Raw genomic sequence first — 15,936 nt, 5'->3', positions numbered from 1 at the left:
TATATGCGTGTTAAAGGTTAGTTTTGATGTAACAGCCATCACTTTGAAGGTTCGAATAGTAAGGCCGCGTCTTGTTGATTTTTCATTATCGGCTGATTTTCTTAGTTAGTGGTGATTACGAAGCGTCTGTTTATTCATTACTTCTGTATCCGTAACATCATGGCATTCATTTGATCGTGTCTTGCATCACCCTGGCCCCAGCTTCTTAGTCAGTCACCTTAGCTTGGTATAGTCCATGATTCGCCATCTTGAACCTCAATTCACATTTCCCCTCTCGATATTTTCCAAGGAGTAAACGTCTCTACCCTAATAAAGAATGGCGTCCCGTCGCGCTCTCTTCTCGTCGGCCTCGCGCGCATCCGTTGCCATGCGACCTGCGCGACCAATCTTTACAATTGCAGCACGCTCGATAAGCCCCTCGCTACCACCCCGAGCTTTTGCGCCCTTTCCATCTACTAGAAGCTGTGCTACCAACGCGCAAACCAAAACAAAATCGATAGATGACAATGCGCCACCGGACCCCAAACCATGGAGCTTTGAAGATATAAAGAACCATGTTGAGAAATCTGACCCGGGCAATGTTGTCCTCATCGGTACGTTCACCTCTACGCATGATGGGAAAGCGAGTTGACAAGCGCAACAGACGTCCGAGAACCAGTCGAGCTTTTCGAGACAGGCAAGATCCCCGGTGCGATCAACATTCCTATCACATCGGCAGCCCAGAGCTTCCATATTTCTGAAGAGGATTTTGAGGACATGTACGGCTTCCAGAGACCAGCAAAGAACAAGGAGCTTGTGTTTTATTGCAAAGCAGGAGTGCGTGCGAGGGCGGCTGCGCAACTGGCTCATTCTGCTGGCTGGGACAAGATCGGCGACTATGCAGGCAGCTGGCTGGATTGGGAGGCCCAGAAAGGACCAGTTGAGAAGGTTAAGAAACGGTTTTGAACAGACAGAGCTTGCTGAAAGGCAGACATTTATTGCCAGAATGATTGGTCAAATGAAAGCGCCTTCTAACTTATTGTACAAACAATGACCAAAGATCTGCTTCCCCAGAGACTCCTTTTGGCTATACCTTAACTGCAATTGAGGCCTAGGAATACACATTCTCTTTACGCGTCATTCATTTCCTTACTTCTATCTCATGGTTCTAATCGATTTGCCCACCACCTCCTAGAACATGCGGCTATCTTTACCGTCGTCCGGTTTGCTGGCCACGGGGCTACCGTGAGCAAAGAAAAGGATCTTGATCGCAAGAGCCAGACCCGCGTGTAGCAGTACCACAACGACAAGCAGGACCTTGCTGACCTGGCGATCTGTGGCGCTGAGCACGGGGTAAAGGTTTCGCAGCAAGAACGCAACCGAGATTCCGAAACCAACACCGACAAAGACCCAGTTGAGTATGGAGATAGGTGACGAGCTGATAAGGGCAACGGGGACCCAGATCAGGTTGGAGTAGCCGTACAAAGCCCAACACTCGAGGAGATTGGCAGATTCGCTGCCGAAGTAACGGAGGGCGAGGAAGAGAGCCATAGGAATGAAGAGAGTATAGCCATAGATGAGGCCAGCGGCGCCTGTTTGTCATGTTAGTGCGTAACTCCCAGCCAATATCACATGAGACATACCACTTAGCAGCTTGAAGTCATAGAGGAATGGCCCCTTGCCCGTATCTGACATATACTGGCTGATAGTGCCGCCCAGGAAAAGGATCAAAATGACCGTCGTGGCGATCCAGAAGGGTCCGTAAAGATCAGGGTTGCCCTCAAGAACGTCGAGGAAGTTGGCCCTGGGAAACAGAGCAGCCCAGCACCGGGACAGAACAGCTGAAGTGTCGACATCGAAGAATTGCGCATAAAAGTTCATGCTCCACAGGAAGCGCTTGGATGAGCCGGAGCCGGTCGAGGCCGTTGCAGGTGGAGGAAGACCACCGCCGCTGGAGGGAGGTTTGCGGGTGTTGGGGTTTGTATCATTGAAGTTGGACGTATGGAACTCGAGGTCTTCTTGAAGATCGGTATGTCCGAGGTCGCCCTGAGCATCATATCAGTTTAGTCAAGGAGATACAGTGTCAAGATGTTGGGGATCGCAGCTTTGAGCTCGTAAGGATAGCTAGCTAGAGGGGCCATGACATACCTCATCGTCAACATCGACGACGGCGTCGTAACCGGAACCAGACATGGTGAAGTTGTGTAGGTAGCTATCTGAATATAGCTTTGAAAGGACAAAAAGAACGGCTCGTTTGCAGTTGATGAATGTGTTTGGTGAAAATGAACAGCAGTGACAAAGTCACAAGGGAGAGTAAAGTTGAGGTGCTCCTACTGGTCGCTGTCAGCTTCTAATTGGGACAGTTTGGCAGTTGTCGTAATTCAGGAGCACGCGCACCGTGTCAAGCACAGAACCGAGGATTAACCGGCACTTCATGATTGTCGGCTTTAGTCTTATCGAGATTCGAGCTCAGGGAGGATTATCAGTGGATGCGAAACAACCCTGTAAGCCATCTCAATGGATATTTAGTGAATTGGAGAAGCGTTGCATTTACATGGCAAAGTTAACAGAGGAATGCTTTGTAGGTTGAGAATCAATTTTCGGGAGCCTTGCAAGCTAAGACTCGTATCGCTAACATCATAGCTGACCCCAAGATTGCCCACAGTCACTCATTTCCATGCACATAACCATCTCGAAGCGTGAATGCTTTTATTTCTTTTGAAGGGGTCTGGCCGGAACACCTCGCGGCACGGCACATCGTCAATATGGGCATCATCTAGAATGTATTGCCTGAGCTGCACATGCTAATGTAAAAACAACCAGCCTCGTATGAACAAAAGAAAAGAAGCTCTCCTCTGTCCTTGCCATCGACCCCCAAATGCCAAATCCCAGACGCCACATCCATGGAGTAATCGTTTATTTGAGCTTCTTCTTGGGTCGGAGCTGGTTGGTGTGTCCACACTTGCGCTTGCGGCAGTTGGTGGCACGGGGAGGGAGACGAGCCTGTTGATGCTTGTTAGAATCCGGTGCGGTGCGGACGGCAGGGTCGACATACGTAGCACTTGCGGCAGATCATCTTGTCGCAGTTGAACTTGGAGGCAAGGGCCTTGAGCGAGGGCTCAATGATACCACCACGGAGACGGAGGACGAGGTGAAGGGTGGACTCCTGCGCAAGGCGTAAGTTTATGTTCCCAGCATTTCCCAATAATCTTCCTGCGAATGCAACCGCAACCGCATTTCAAATCCCAACACGCACCTTCTGGATGTTGTAGTCGGAGAGAGTTCGGCCATCCTCGAGCTGCTTACCAGCGAAGATCAGTCGCTGTTGGTCAGGGGGGATGCCCTCCTTGTCCTGGATCTTGGACTTGACATTGTCGATGGTGTCCGAGGACTCGACCTCGAGGGTGATGGTCTTGCCCGTCAGGGTCTTCACGAAACTGGGCGGTTCTGTTAGTACGCAACGAAAAGAGGCTATTTTGGTCGATTTTTCGCAATCGGTGGGCTCGAGCTTACATCTGCACTACATGGAGAGTCAGTATTTACGCCTATTGAAGTTATTTGCGGCTATAGTTGGGGGTATACTTACTCTTTACTGATTTTTGTGACGTGACGATGTGAGGATTGGAAAGCCGGGCTTCGTTCTGCGCGCAATATTGGTGGGGCGAACAAGTTCAAAAAGGAAGGAAAGCCCTAAGGTTGGAACTGATCACGTGCTAGCTCCTGCCCACCAGAAACGTTTCCTGTGAGGCGAAGGGGGGGGAGTGGATCCGACACTTTACATAAGGTACCTTACCCATGATATCATGCCCTGATTTACATAGAAGCTTAAGGGTATTAGATGTAAGTCATATATGGTACCATTCATTATCGGCCATGTTATTGATATAATCATACAACTTCCTCTTCTTGCCCTTCTTCTCGGCGTCTCTTCAATTGCCATGAGATCATCTTCTGCTCCAACATGTAAACTGCTTGCACTATTTCATCAAGCGAAAGGCCTGATATGTGACCTTGACGACTGATTAGCTCGAGAGATTATATGAAAAAGGCGTGATAACTTACCAGCAGCTTTGTACAATGCTTGCGCTGTCTCTGTAAGGTCCTCGACCGAACGGAACGCTTCATAACTTGGTTCTGCCAGTGTTTCTCCGTTTTGTTCTGATCTCTCTTCCCACTTTACTGTAATTGCTTGACCAAGGATCTTCCGCATCTTGTGGTCATTATCTTGTTCAGTGCTTTCTCTTGTAGGAGCCTCTGGAGGAGGAGCCTTCTCTGATGGGAAGAACCTGGTGATTTCCGAATCATCTTTTATTTATTAGTATTGCTTTGATGCACTGAGATGAACTCACTCTTCCTGTCGATTGTGCTCGCAATATGAGCAAAGTACTGGTCAAGCTCTTCTGTCGTCATTGAAGTAACTTGGTCAGCGTTAGCTTGATCGAAGCTGGGCTCCTTCCCAGGTGTTTGAGATGCTTCTATTAATTCTTGGGCGCCTTTGAGCCATATTATCCAGTCGAATTTGATACTCTGCTCTGTGCTAGCGGCACGAAGAAAAGGGGCGTGTTGTCCTAACGGAAAGCACAGCTTTGCTGCAACCACAATAGCTGACATGAGCAAGATCTCGGGATAGTCTATATGAAATCGCCGTGACTGCTCCATGGGCAACTGAAAAGAGAAATTCATCACCGATAGTATGCTTCTTGCTGTGATGAGCGTTTCCACTAGAACAGTCAGTCAATACAGGAGGGGTAAGCGTCTTGAGAGCACTTACCTGGTAAAGTGAGTTGCCTGACAAAGTGCACAATGGTTGGTGTATCACTGATAGCGGGAAATATCATTCCATAGTTGTGATGATATGAGAGAGCGAGATCTAGCACAGCATTGTGCATGTCGATGCCTCTGAGAGATGAGCGCAGGGGTAATTTGAGGGCCCTAGTATAAGCAGATGGCAGTCGATCTTGCATTTCTTCGGGAAGATCGTAGTACTGATACATGTTAGCTGAGATGATAGACTCTTCAAGGCTGACTTACTGATCGTTTATAAGGAATTCGTCTAGAATTGGCCCAGGCGCAAAGCTCCCCAATCGTGGTAGGTATCCTGAGCAACAAGCATCCAAGATAGCACAAGGCCAGGGTTTCAATCATTCTCGGCACAGGCCAATCTGGGTTGTCCTCTGGATTCCAGCTACGAGCTCTTGTGCCCTGCGTCTTTGGCGTATCATCTTTTTCTGTGCCTGTAGGCTGCGAGCTGAATGTCGCAAGGCCATCGCCCGTTTGTTGTGTTTCCTCCTCAGCCAGGAGAGTCCCAGAGCCTCGAATACGAAGATCCCACAGATCGCGCACGACAGTCTCAAGCTCTTCTCGATGGCCTTTGATCTGAACGAGCCAAAGGAGCTGCTGCCTCAGCACTAGTTGTAGACATTCGAGAAACAGATTCTTGCCTGCTTGCCCTGTGAGATGGCGCAGCTCTTTTTCCTTGACCTCTTTGTCTTTCTTTGTCTTTTTACCAAGCTGACCAGCATCGACATCATCACCAATGTCAAATTGAATGAATCCCTAATATGATTTTCAGTCCAGAGTCTTCGAGGGTGTAATGTAAGACACACACCTCAACCTGATGTCCGTTGGAGCAGAAGCGCAGGCCATTCTCCAAATACCATCTTCGAGCACCACATTCTGGACATCTCTCCCCACGGGGAAACTTGCGAAGATCTCGCCTCTCATCCATAATCCGCACTGATTATGGCATTTCGTATTTGCTTCCGTTGTTGTCTTTGCTACTAGCCTGCAAGCTCCGTTCTTATGGGTTTGCGATGGTCTAAAAAAAAGTGGTTGGAGCTAAAAATATATCTGTAGGTACTTTGCCCAAGTGTGTGTTTCGGATCCTGTGGTGCACTTTGTAGTGAGCAAAATCATGAGCATTGTATGCAAAATTCTAGCCGTATAGTCATTGAAATTGAATTATCTTTTACTAAAACTCACAGGGTTGCGGTTTCTGGGTCGTGTAACAATAAATGCACGTTTGTACTATAGGTCCAAACATATGTTCGTCCATACAATACCTTACTGTCTCGTCCTACGCAATGCATTCATATTAAGCAAATGTTACCGCGGTGCCCAAGGACTTGACAGAATTCACGTCACTCAATGTCAATAAGTCTTAATCAACTCCAAAGCTCTCCCATTTTTTTCTTCATAAAATTGCCGCTACGTATCGTGACATGATGGCATGTGCAGCGTGTGAGCTAGGAACAAAGGAAAACATTTTGTGAGCCCGAGGCTCGGGTGCTCAGAATTGCCGTATATCATAACTGGCAGGCAATCCTGTCCAGATAGAGTCCTTCTGCGCAATGCCCAATCCATGGCCCATGAGTATTGATGCGCCAAACATTCATCAAAACAAAAATCCCCAGCCCAGATCATCTTTCAATGCGGAGCTCAGAGGCTAAGTGCCATTTAAAAGAGGGTGCGGATCAAAGGTTAGGCGATCTAACCCTGGTTGGGGGCCTCCTTGGCTTCCATAGCGCACTCCTCGCCCATGGAGGTGAGAACGATAACGTCTGAGATGCATGGTTAGGCAATTCGTCGAATAAAGACTACAAAAGCAACTTACTGGTGTCCTTCTCCTCCTCCTTGAAGAGCTTGGTGATCTTCTGGCCAACCTCGTTGTCGGGAAGAGGAACATCGTCCTTGGTGTCACCGTCATCGGTCATGAGAGAGAGGAAACCGTCGTCGGAGATGTCGAGCTTGAATGCATGTTAGTTGAGCTGGTGGCGGAAATGACCGGGGGTCTGCTCTTCTGAGGAGAGGGGTTGTTCCTCTGTGGAGCGGGGCAAGGGTTCACACACCAGCTGGTACTCGCGACGAGAGACGTTGGGGACGTCCATGTTGTGAGTAGAGGGAGAAAGATCCTCGTACTTCTTGCCGGTGAAGATGTCGGTAGCAACGAGATGGACCTTGGCGTGACCGTGCTTTCCGGTCTTGGAGGTGGACATGTCGACGATCTTGCAAGGGCGGTTCTTGATCACGACGAAACCGTTCTTACGCAGAGCAGAGCACTGCATAGGGTAGGTAAGAGAGGCACCGGCATCGGCCGAATCGAAGGTCATCTCATGCTGTACCAGGTGAAAAGGAGCAATTAGCAAAACTCTTGATAGATATGAACATAATATGATGGTGATGGCTATTTTAATGGCTTGTGAAGCTCGATTCAATAATTCAAATGGCAGTATTGTATCGTGGGGCATAGGTCACAATGCGGGGTGTCAATCTCCAGGCGAAAATGGGCGCAAGGGCAGATTTCGTGGGCGCGTGCGCCTGGGACTCGACAGAGGCAGCAGCAGGAGCAAGTAAACTCACCTCAGCATCGTTGGGGGCGGCCATTTTGACGGTATTGACAAGAAGTCAAGTTCTTTGAGGAGAAAGGAGTGAGGTTGAGGAGGAGAGGAGGGAAAAAAAGCTGAGAGTGGTGCTTAGTAGTGGGATGGAGAAGAGAAGAAGGAGGAGAGGGCCAAACTCGGAAAAAAGAGATGGAGGGGGCAAAGAAAAAGGTGCGAGGCCCTCGACAAGTTTTTTTTCTCAAGTCTTTGATTGGTGTAAATGGGCGAAGCAGTGGACACTATTTTCAGGCTGTAGTTTTTACTTAGGTCCTGTGGATGGACGGACGCTGCCGGTGGATATGGTAGACCAGCTTGCCCAGCTGGCACAGGTAGAAATTAATAAGAGCCACAGGCGGTTTTAGCTCTCGTGAAGTCTGTAACCACTCCAAGGCGTTCCAGCCTTTGTCCTTCTTTCCAGAGGCCCAGAGGGGGGCCCGGTCCAACGAGATGGACCCTCGACATTGCCCCTCGCTCGTGAGCTACGGTAGGTACTGTACCTACTCGACCCCTCCTCTCCCAGAACTGTATTGTGCCATACCAGTGGAGGGGTTATTGCTTACAGGGCCTCGAGGACATCTGCTTCACTGCAGCAAAAAAAAAGAAAACTAAGGTACCTAAAAAAAACTGAGCGGGGTGGAGCGGGAAGCCACCAGGAAGTGTTAATTGATGGCAGCTTTAGGTTATCGCCTTGACGATCGGTCATCTCAAGCAAAGCTCGAAGTGGCGGGTCCAATAAGACAGAGTAAACACTGCTCTGACCATTCACATGCCAGAATACCATTTTTATTCTGGGTCGAATATTCAATTTCGGACTGAACTTCCAGCCTCTGCCAACGAAAGAACCCAAAGCGAGGTGGTCTGAAGGTCACGAGATCATTCTAGGCAATTCAAGAAGCAGTTTGACACACAGGTTCCCAAGATATCACTGCGTCAAGGTGCCAAAGCCTGCAGGGGGTCGGTCATTGATGCTAACCTCAGGACTCAATGGCTGAAATGCAACTGCTCACGCGGGGAGCAATCAATCTATGTTTTTATTTCGGGGGCTTGCTTCCAGGTTCCCCTCCCAAACCTGAGTGGCCATTGGTGCCCAAGACCTGCGTGTCTCAGCAAAAAGGTCCTGGTGAAATGCAAGCAACTCTTGCAAGCATGGAGCAAGGCATGGATGGACATCGATCACACAATGAAAGCAATCACTTTTATTGTCGGCAGACCGATGGCTACCTTGTCCCTACAGCGTAGGTACCTATGCATCAGCATTCTTCCACTGTTTGCTCTTCTGTGACGCTTTGAGCCTAAGACGAGCCAGACCATCTCCTGTTGAGGCCGATTTCCGATTTGAAAATATGGGACCTGGGAGCCAAATATGTAGGCCCTGGTCCGTTATGCTAACCTTAAGGACGAATCACCAGACTACAATGTTTTTGTAGTCCTCTAGTGCATTTTCTTATGCTTCTCCTCAAGGCGATTGTAGTTTCGATGTGGTCGAGTGAGTTTGCATTTAACCCCACCAGGTAGACTCGGCTAGCCAAGATTCAGTGTCTTTGAAAGAGAGCCCCACACAGACACACAAGGCTGGAGTTGAAGTCCCCAGATCGTAATGTCCAATCAGCTTTCACTCGACACCTTCAATTCCATGGCCGTCTAACAGCCTCGCGTTGCAAGCTGGCCAAGCTGACCCTTTCGCGCCCAGCTTAGCTTTACTGATAGCTTGATATTTGTTATCCACCAACGCATTCGACTTCGACAACTATTACCATGATATTGCCTACGACTCTCGAATCCGCGAATTAATCTTCATATACCGAATCCTGCCTGTCCTACTCTCCCGGCATGTGGCTCGACCGACTGGCGGGAGGCCCGGCTAGCAGTCCTGGACCCTCCACGCCTCAACCCGGTAGCAGAACATATCCTAAAAGGACTTCGAGCACTCTGAGCCCATATGTCACATCTCAGCGCCCTGGGTTTTCTCCACGAGGCTCCTCGCTATCACTCGTTTCCAATGATTCCACCTCCTCACTCCTTTCGTCTTCGCGAAGGCCTAATGGCTCCAACCTGAGGCAGGCCTCAACAATAGACACGGGACCTGATTCTTTGGAGGTGCTAGAGACTTTACTAGCAGACTTTTCGAGTGACCGCGAACAAGCCGATAAGAAAACTGCCATTAATGAGGACGATATCAACTTCGAGGCTGTATTTGGGGGATTGTCATTAAAGGAGCTTGCCACGTCCGGACCTCCTGATACAACCACAGCCAGCAACCGCAAGCCAAAAACGGCAGAAGAGAGTCCGTTTATCGCAACATATACCCTTTTGACCCTACAATTAACATATCACAGGCGAGAATGATAGAACCAAACTCGAAGATCTTCACCGGTCGATAGAAGCATGTGACGATGTACTCAATTCAGTTGAGATCAACCTCGCCAACTTTCGTAATGACCTTGCCATGGTGTCTGCAGACATCGAATCTTTGCAAACCCGATCGACAGCTTTGAATAGGAGATTGGAAAATCGGAAACAAGTTGAGAAGGCACTGGTGCCTCTGGTAGAAGAGCTAAGCTTACCGCCTGAAGTTATCTCCAAGATCTCTGAAGGGCACATCGATGAGACGTGGGCCAAGATGCTCGCCGAACTGGATCGCAGGTCGACCCTATTCAAAAAGAAGTCTGAAACTCAAACTAGTAATGCAGCAAAGGATCTCGAACCGATTCTTGACAAGCTCACTTTCAAGGTATGTGCACTCTGCTACGCTACTGTCAGAACCTCGACTAACTCCCTAGGCAATCGAGCGCATACGAGACTTCATCGTGGCTCAGATCAAAGCACTGCGATCACCGCATATCAATGCCCAGATCATTCAGCAACAAAGTTTCCTTCGATACAAAGATCTTTACACATTCCTACACAAACATCATCCGACTCTCGCAAATGAGATCGCCCTCGCATACATGAACACTATGCGATGGTACTACCTTAATCAGTTTTCCCGGTATGAGAAGGCTCTCGGAAAGATCAAGCTTCACATATTAGACAAAAACGACACTCTTGGCCACGAAGATGCGACCCGCAAGGCTACTGTTCTTTCGAGCAACAGGGCACCAGGCCCCCCTCATGATGCGTTCAATCTTGGCCGGCGCATTGATCTCCTGAAAACCAACAACCAAACGGCACTCTCCTCATATCTCGCCGAAGAAGACCAAACAACTCACTACCTCGAAGTACCCTTCCGCAACTTCAACCTGGCACTTATTGACAATGCCACGGCAGAATATACGTTCATGGCCACATTTTTCTCTCCTGCATTGTCCTACAGCCAGATTTCAAAGAACTTCAACTATGTCTTCGAGGCTACCTTCGAACTCGGTAGAGCCCTTTCTAGAACTCTGATAGGGGATACATACGATGCGCTCGGCCTGCTCCTTTGTATCCGGTTGAATCAGCATTTTGCTTTTGAGCTCCAGCGCCGAAAGGTACCTGCTGTGGATGGCTACATCAATGCGACGACCATGCTCCTGTGGCCCCGTCTTCAGGTCATAATGGATCGTCACTGCGATTCTGTGCGCCACCTCAGCAATGCTGTGCCTGCCAAACCGAGCCGCGCCGAAGCTGCTAAACTGTCTGCGGCGCCTCATGTTGTGACCCAGCGTTTCGGGCAGCTGTTGCACGGCTTATTAGCGCTCAGCACTGATGCTGGTGATGATGAACCTGTTGTGTCCAGCCTGCGCCGCTTGCGCTCCGAGGTGGAGACCTTTCTTACTCGCCATGCTGAGCTCTTCGGTGACAAACGTAAGAGTGGGCGCTTCTTTTATAACAACTACTCACTTATCCTCACCATTATCAGCGATGCGAGCGGCAAGCTTGCTGATGAGCAGCAGGAGCATTTTGAAGAACTGAAGACTCAGTACCAAGAGACGTCCTAGAAAAGTGTCTCATCGGATATAAAATTGTTGGGACGCAGGAAGGGTAATTCACGGGAAATTAGTGCATTCTCATGTCTTCCCTTGGGTGTAACGACGTGTATATTTCTTTGCATGGCGTCTCGGTGAAGGTTATCTGTGGGTCTTGTTTCTAAACAGAGCTTTGAACAAACGAAGTGTTATCTATGCCATTCTAGCGTGAGGTAAATCATTCTATCTGCCAACTTTTACAACAAATATGCCTACCTTGAGCAATCTACCTGAGAAATTATCTTGTGAGTGGGGACTTTGGTGTCTATCGAGAGAAGATTGAGGCAATGCGATGGACGAGTATTGGATTGCGGCGAAGGTAGAAAGCCAGAGCTCCCACAACAAGAGCCATACCAACGGTCTTGACTGGGCGGCGGTAACGCCAGAGGGCCAACTTGATGCGATCCCGCATTTCTTGCCAATGAAGTTCATTGACCTGCTTCTCGAAAAGCTCTGAGCCCTCTTCCATGGTCTGTTTCGCACAGGTTTCGATATCTCGGGCTGTCTTTAGAGCACTGAAATTAGAGATGTGTCGCCAGTAGCTGAGAGTCTCAGGAGGATGCTGCCCAAAGAGGGCGGCTGATTTTATGATAAGCTCGTCCAGATCCATTTTTGTTGGGACCTTGCCCAAAATGACATGTAGCATATCGGGCTCATCTATCTCAAAGATCTCATTTCGACGGTCAAGAATGATCTGCGCAAACACGTAGACTGTAAATACAGGCTCACGGGCGAGGAAGACGTCGAACAATCTGGCGATGTCTTGATAGGTCTCGATGTTGTGGGCATACATGGTCAGGGTTCCCGCTAAAGCATAGAAGGGTTCAACATCTGCAAGATGCCGTCGGAGCTTGGGATCAGCAGCATGGAGAATGTCCGGCAGAAGACGGAGTTGAGCAGTTGTTGGCCCAAAACTGGGCAACATAAAGTCCCGTATCCTCAGGACGGACAGGCGCGCGAGAACACGAGCTCTCCATGCTGGTGCCAGCACCAGCAGTAGAACCTGGGAAATGTCGTGATAGCCCTGGAAGTAGCACAGATAAGGGTAACGACGTAGGACCTCGGTGATGAGGGATGAGAGTTCTGACTTGCGGAGACTCAACTCTGCGTCGGATTGGTCTGGCACTGCATTAGCTCTCACGATGTCTTGGACGTAAGGAGGGATTGAGAAATACTGTCTGGGTAGTAGATGAACGAGCGATTGACATCGAGCTGGACCTGATCCTCGTCTCTATGGCGGGGTAATCGCTTCCATGCGTTGGAATCTTCTTGAGCCAATGCAAGATCAGGATCATCTTTTTCGTCAGAGGAAGCATCGAGGCCTAGTAAGATGGGCCCTGTGAGATGGTGTCAGTCAATGAAACGGGGTGTACACACGGACGGTAACAACGCACATGCTTGTCTTCGCAATGGATCCGACAGGAATCCACCATGAGCTTCAGCAAGTGACCGGAGACGGCCAATGTCTCTCCATTTGCATGCTTCGATGATATCTGCAGCTTTAGTATGAGAGAGCATGTCCGGTTCCTGAGATATCTCTATGCTGGTGTTGGCATTGATATTGGCATTGCTGCTGGTGCGACTGAAGGACAAGGGCGATTTATTATCGCTATCCCTCGGACCATCCATGACTGGCTCGATAGACAGAAAAAAGCAAATTGAAATGAGGATGCGATGAAGCGAATCGATGAGAAGGTAAGATAGTATCAGGTGCAGGGTCTTGCCATGACCAAGGTTGAGGGAACCAACCAGCTCAGGAACAAAACAACTGGTTCTTGCTCCCTTGCTATCTCCTGAAAAGTCTATTGGTCAAGTTTATGACTCTTCTGCTGTCTTTGTTGCCGATTATGTTTGTATCGCAAGGGAGTTGTAGTGGGTGATTCGTGTCATTTGCTGGATGAAGATCACCTATAGCAAGCATAAATAACGGGAGGTATGAGAGTTGCTTTGCTACTTAGGTAGGACAGTAAAGTTGATCCCTGTTTGGATGGCCTGAGGCTTGATTGATTCAGATCTGATACAGAGCTATGTACCTAGGGGCCATGTATCCACTCCAACCACCCGACCCTAGACTTGATCAGTGGCCCCCACGTCCACCATTCAGTTGTTGGTACATAGCAGCCGTATTTACTTTTAGCACACTTGCTTCTCTATTCTATATTATTGCTTGAAATCTTTTATTGGTTTAGCAGTGTGGCCACGACTTGTCATCACCATTTCCTTTCGTTGTATTTGTATCGTACGAGGTTGTTCAGGCTCCAAAGACACAAGACACACCATGGGCCGCAACTTACCTCAACGTGCCTTGACAAACGTCGCCTTACACCCTGTGACCGACCATACGCAATCAGACATCAAGTTTCAGCCTCGATCCCGGCCAAGCAATGACACAGCGGACTGCTCATTGGATCGATTGTTTTGATAGTTTGGGGATGCAGTTGTCCACAGCCCTTCACTCTTGCTTGACCTGAGGGCTACCCTTGCTATTCAACCCTTGACCTGGTATCTATCTACATTAATTCCCCGATGGCAGATCTGGTGATGCTGGCGCTTGTGTAAATGCTTATTTGTTATGGCCATGGACTGTCTGAGACAATAAATGGCAAGTTCTGATTATCAACTAACAAACTGCCGATTTAGACATAGCAATTTTTGTGTCAAGGTCGTACCTTTGGCAATCAGCTTGCTAATCGTTTCTGTTTACCATGTAGAGCCATCATTAACAGAGTGAAGATATGTCGTGACAGTCACCCGCTCGCTTGTTAACGTTAGAGCTGGCCCGAGTATAGCCAAAGGGACATGGAAGCCTCCGACAACGGCTTGGCGCAACTGACATGTCATATTCTACAAAACATTGTGAGCCACATTTTATAGGGCCAGGACCAACAAGCAACTTCTCCTGGAGCTACAGACAAAGGTTGACTCGCGCGATCTGTGGTGGCCTCAAGACCACTACCCAAACTCAAGTCATCTGCTGTAATAGTTGTCAGCTTGGTGTTTTCCTTAGCTGGAGTGGAGTTGATGATCGAAGTGTCCGGAGTACGGATAGAAGTGCCGAGGGGAGCAAATGAAGTGGATCACAAATCCTTGCTCAGATCAGTCCCACTAGTACAGCTTAAGTTTGTATTTTGAGAGCCGAAAATGACTGACTACTAGACTACCTACCTACCTTAGCCTAAGGTAGCTGGAGAGCAAGAAAGTTTTTGGACATTTAGCTGCGGCGATAAAATAAGCTAGACTGTAAGACCATGAAATTTATGCAAGACTTGTCTAACTATTTTTATCACCTAGAGCATATGGTATCTGTTTTTTTTGCTCCCCCAGGCTAGCTAATGACTGATTCCTGAGCAACGACTCCGTAAAAGACCTAGGATTGCTTGTGTTGCCTTGCTTTTCAACTCTAAGCTTTCTGCCGCCGATCTCCTTCCCAAGGGGTTGAAATATGCGACAGACTGCGTCGTCTTGGCATACGAATCTTTATGATCCCCATGATAGGAGATATGCGAATTGGGGTAGCAACTGCGGTTGGTGCTAGAGTGCCAAGAGGGAGACTGGCTGGTTTCGAGATGGCAAAAGCCCAATAATAGCTCGTTCTCGAGATAAATTTGAAGGTCCCTGAATACCGAGACCTCTCTACATATCGAACGGCATCAATAAAGAAAAGCACAAAGTCATTTGATCGATTGACTGGACGGACAAGCGTCATTGTGACCGAGTTCGTGCCCACTTGATCCTTAGGCAGCTGATTCAAATCGGTGTGACAAAAAGGGCAGAAGGGCGTACATACTCTGTGTCTCGTGTGAGGATGGTGGTGACAAAAGTAAAGGGACGAAAGCTGAGACACTTGGCTGGTCTAGGCTCGGTCTAATGGCTGCTGGAATTCCCACAATCGTTCGTCTGAATCTGAACGATTTAACGGTTTCGGAAACGTCAAGAGCCGGTAAGGATGAGAATGTGAATATGCCGTTGGCTGAAGTGGAGCGAAGTCTCATGTACTAGACTAGGTAGGTTGTCTGTGGTCAGTCCAGCTCAAGAAGCTCGCTCAGCTAGAGCTAGCTTCCTCACTAGCCGATCGGTAGGAAATGACAAAGCTGACAAGAAAGATAGTCGAGATAGTGCATCCCCTAAATTAGTTATCCATGATTTCCTACACGCAGTACGTAATTCGGGTAGCGACTTCCTCTACGAATCGAACTGCAACACAACGCAGTACAACAAAAAAGCTGGCGTGAGTCGACAGCCAACCACATGAGGTGTGGTTGACACCCGTTTGACCTAACAAGAGCCGCTCGAGTTACCGACCCCCTGGTTCTCGGGCGCCTCTTGCTGAGTTTTGGAGTGCTCGAGTGCTCATCAGAACCGAGCTGATGAGCCGTGGCCGACTACCGGGTTGTAATTCTGCTGCATACCAAACTTTCAGGGTCATGCTTAGGATGCTTTCTCAAGAATGTGCGGGTGTCCTATTCAAATAACAGGGATCGGCCGAATCAAGAAGGATTGTTCGAGGGTTCTTTACAGCTTCTTGAGATCAAAGCCTCTTCCCTGTGATGTCGGGTATCAGATCGTCATCATTGACGAACGTGGTACGTTATGTGCAGGGATCTAGGGTTGAACAAATGCTGTATGTACAA

At 48.7% G+C, this 15,936-nt stretch overlaps 8 protein-coding genes across 11 annotated transcripts; 2 read left to right on the top strand and 6 right to left on the bottom strand.

Moving 5' to 3' along the window:
* Nucleotides 1–104: 104 nt before the first annotated feature.
* Nucleotides 105–1,709, top strand: FVEG_16064 (hypothetical protein). The gene is made up of 2 exons (XM_018905301.1): nt 105–593; nt 644–1,709. The coding sequence occupies exons 1-2, from the start codon at nt 317–319 to the stop codon at nt 943–945; spliced, it is 579 nt and encodes a 192-aa protein (XP_018753236.1). The 5' UTR covers nt 105–316; the 3' UTR covers nt 946–1,709.
* On the bottom strand, nt 879–2,356 carry FVEG_07285 (hypothetical protein). Of its 2 annotated transcripts, XM_018895884.1 has the most exons (3): nt 2,128–2,356; nt 1,623–2,025; nt 879–1,571 (listed from the first exon to the last, which is right to left on the bottom strand). In XM_018895884.1, the coding sequence occupies exons 1-3, from the start codon at nt 2,170–2,172 to the stop codon at nt 1,171–1,173; spliced, it is 849 nt and encodes a 282-aa protein (XP_018753237.1). In that variant the 5' UTR covers nt 2,173–2,356; the 3' UTR covers nt 879–1,170. The 2 variants fall into 2 exon arrangements, with proteins under 2 accessions (XP_018753237.1, XP_018753238.1); XM_018895885.1 differs by having other exon boundaries at nt 1,623–2,356.
* A 166-nt stretch (nt 2,357–2,522) lies between these two features.
* On the bottom strand, nt 2,523–3,701 carry FVEG_07286 (ubiquitin-60S ribosomal protein L40). The gene is made up of 5 exons (XM_018895886.1): nt 3,566–3,701; nt 3,493–3,499; nt 3,236–3,416; nt 3,035–3,145; nt 2,523–2,982 (listed from the first exon to the last, which is right to left on the bottom strand). Coding segments are annotated over exons 1-5 (387 nt in total). The 5' UTR covers nt 3,567–3,701; the 3' UTR covers nt 2,523–2,895.
* A 107-nt stretch (nt 3,702–3,808) lies between these two features.
* On the bottom strand, nt 3,809–5,867 carry FVEG_07288 (hypothetical protein). The gene is made up of 6 exons (XM_018895887.1): nt 5,588–5,867; nt 5,011–5,535; nt 4,751–4,964; nt 4,329–4,700; nt 4,042–4,284; nt 3,809–3,989 (listed from the first exon to the last, which is right to left on the bottom strand). The coding sequence occupies exons 1-6, from the start codon at nt 5,705–5,707 to the stop codon at nt 3,868–3,870; spliced, it is 1,596 nt and encodes a 531-aa protein (XP_018753240.1). The 5' UTR covers nt 5,708–5,867; the 3' UTR covers nt 3,809–3,867.
* Nucleotides 5,868–6,094: 227 nt separating this feature from the next.
* FVEG_07289 (eukaryotic translation initiation factor 5A) lies at nt 6,095–7,787 on the bottom strand. Of its 2 annotated transcripts, XM_018895889.1 has the most exons (4): nt 7,339–7,787; nt 6,828–7,094; nt 6,593–6,725; nt 6,095–6,539 (listed from the first exon to the last, which is right to left on the bottom strand). In XM_018895889.1, the coding sequence occupies exons 1-4, from the start codon at nt 7,360–7,362 to the stop codon at nt 6,469–6,471; spliced, it is 495 nt and encodes a 164-aa protein (XP_018753242.1). In that variant the 5' UTR covers nt 7,363–7,787; the 3' UTR covers nt 6,095–6,468. The 2 variants fall into 2 exon arrangements, with proteins under 2 accessions (XP_018753242.1, XP_018753241.1); XM_018895888.1 differs by having other exon boundaries at nt 6,202–6,539; nt 6,828–7,361.
* Nucleotides 7,788–8,755: 968 nt separating this feature from the next.
* On the top strand, nt 8,756–11,558 carry FVEG_07290 (hypothetical protein). The gene is made up of 3 exons (XM_018895890.1): nt 8,756–9,642; nt 9,695–10,089; nt 10,139–11,558. Exons 1-3 carry the CDS (start codon nt 9,189–9,191, stop codon nt 11,276–11,278), a joined length of 1,989 nt encoding a protein of 662 aa, XP_018753243.1. The 5' UTR covers nt 8,756–9,188; the 3' UTR covers nt 11,279–11,558.
* Nucleotides 10,079–13,286, bottom strand: FVEG_07291 (hypothetical protein). Of its 2 annotated transcripts, XM_018895892.1 has the most exons (4): nt 12,700–13,286; nt 12,481–12,642; nt 10,833–12,424; nt 10,079–10,777 (listed from the first exon to the last, which is right to left on the bottom strand). In XM_018895892.1, the coding sequence occupies exons 1-3, from the start codon at nt 12,932–12,934 to the stop codon at nt 11,571–11,573; spliced, it is 1,251 nt and encodes a 416-aa protein (XP_018753245.1). In that variant the 5' UTR covers nt 12,935–13,286; the 3' UTR covers nt 10,079–10,777; nt 10,833–11,570. The 2 variants fall into 2 exon arrangements, with proteins under 2 accessions (XP_018753245.1, XP_018753244.1); XM_018895891.1 differs by having other exon boundaries at nt 10,079–12,424.
* A 1,222-nt stretch (nt 13,287–14,508) lies between these two features.
* Nucleotides 14,509–15,368, bottom strand: FVEG_16065 (hypothetical protein). Its single transcript, XM_018905302.1, has 2 exons — nt 15,093–15,368; nt 14,509–15,031 (listed from the first exon to the last, which is right to left on the bottom strand). Exons 1-2 carry the CDS (start codon nt 15,295–15,297, stop codon nt 14,706–14,708), a joined length of 531 nt encoding a protein of 176 aa, XP_018753246.1. The 5' UTR covers nt 15,298–15,368; the 3' UTR covers nt 14,509–14,705.
* Between the last annotated feature and the right edge of the window lie 568 nt (nt 15,369–15,936).

The sequence above is a fragment of the Fusarium verticillioides genome, chromosome 8 (genome assembly GCF_000149555.1).
Source record: "Fusarium verticillioides 7600 chromosome 8, whole genome shotgun sequence".
NCBI lineage: Eukaryota > Fungi > Ascomycota > Sordariomycetes > Hypocreales > Nectriaceae > Fusarium > Fusarium verticillioides.
Note: the sequence above shows the minus strand (reverse complement) of the source record. Positions and strands in the feature narration are given on the sequence as shown.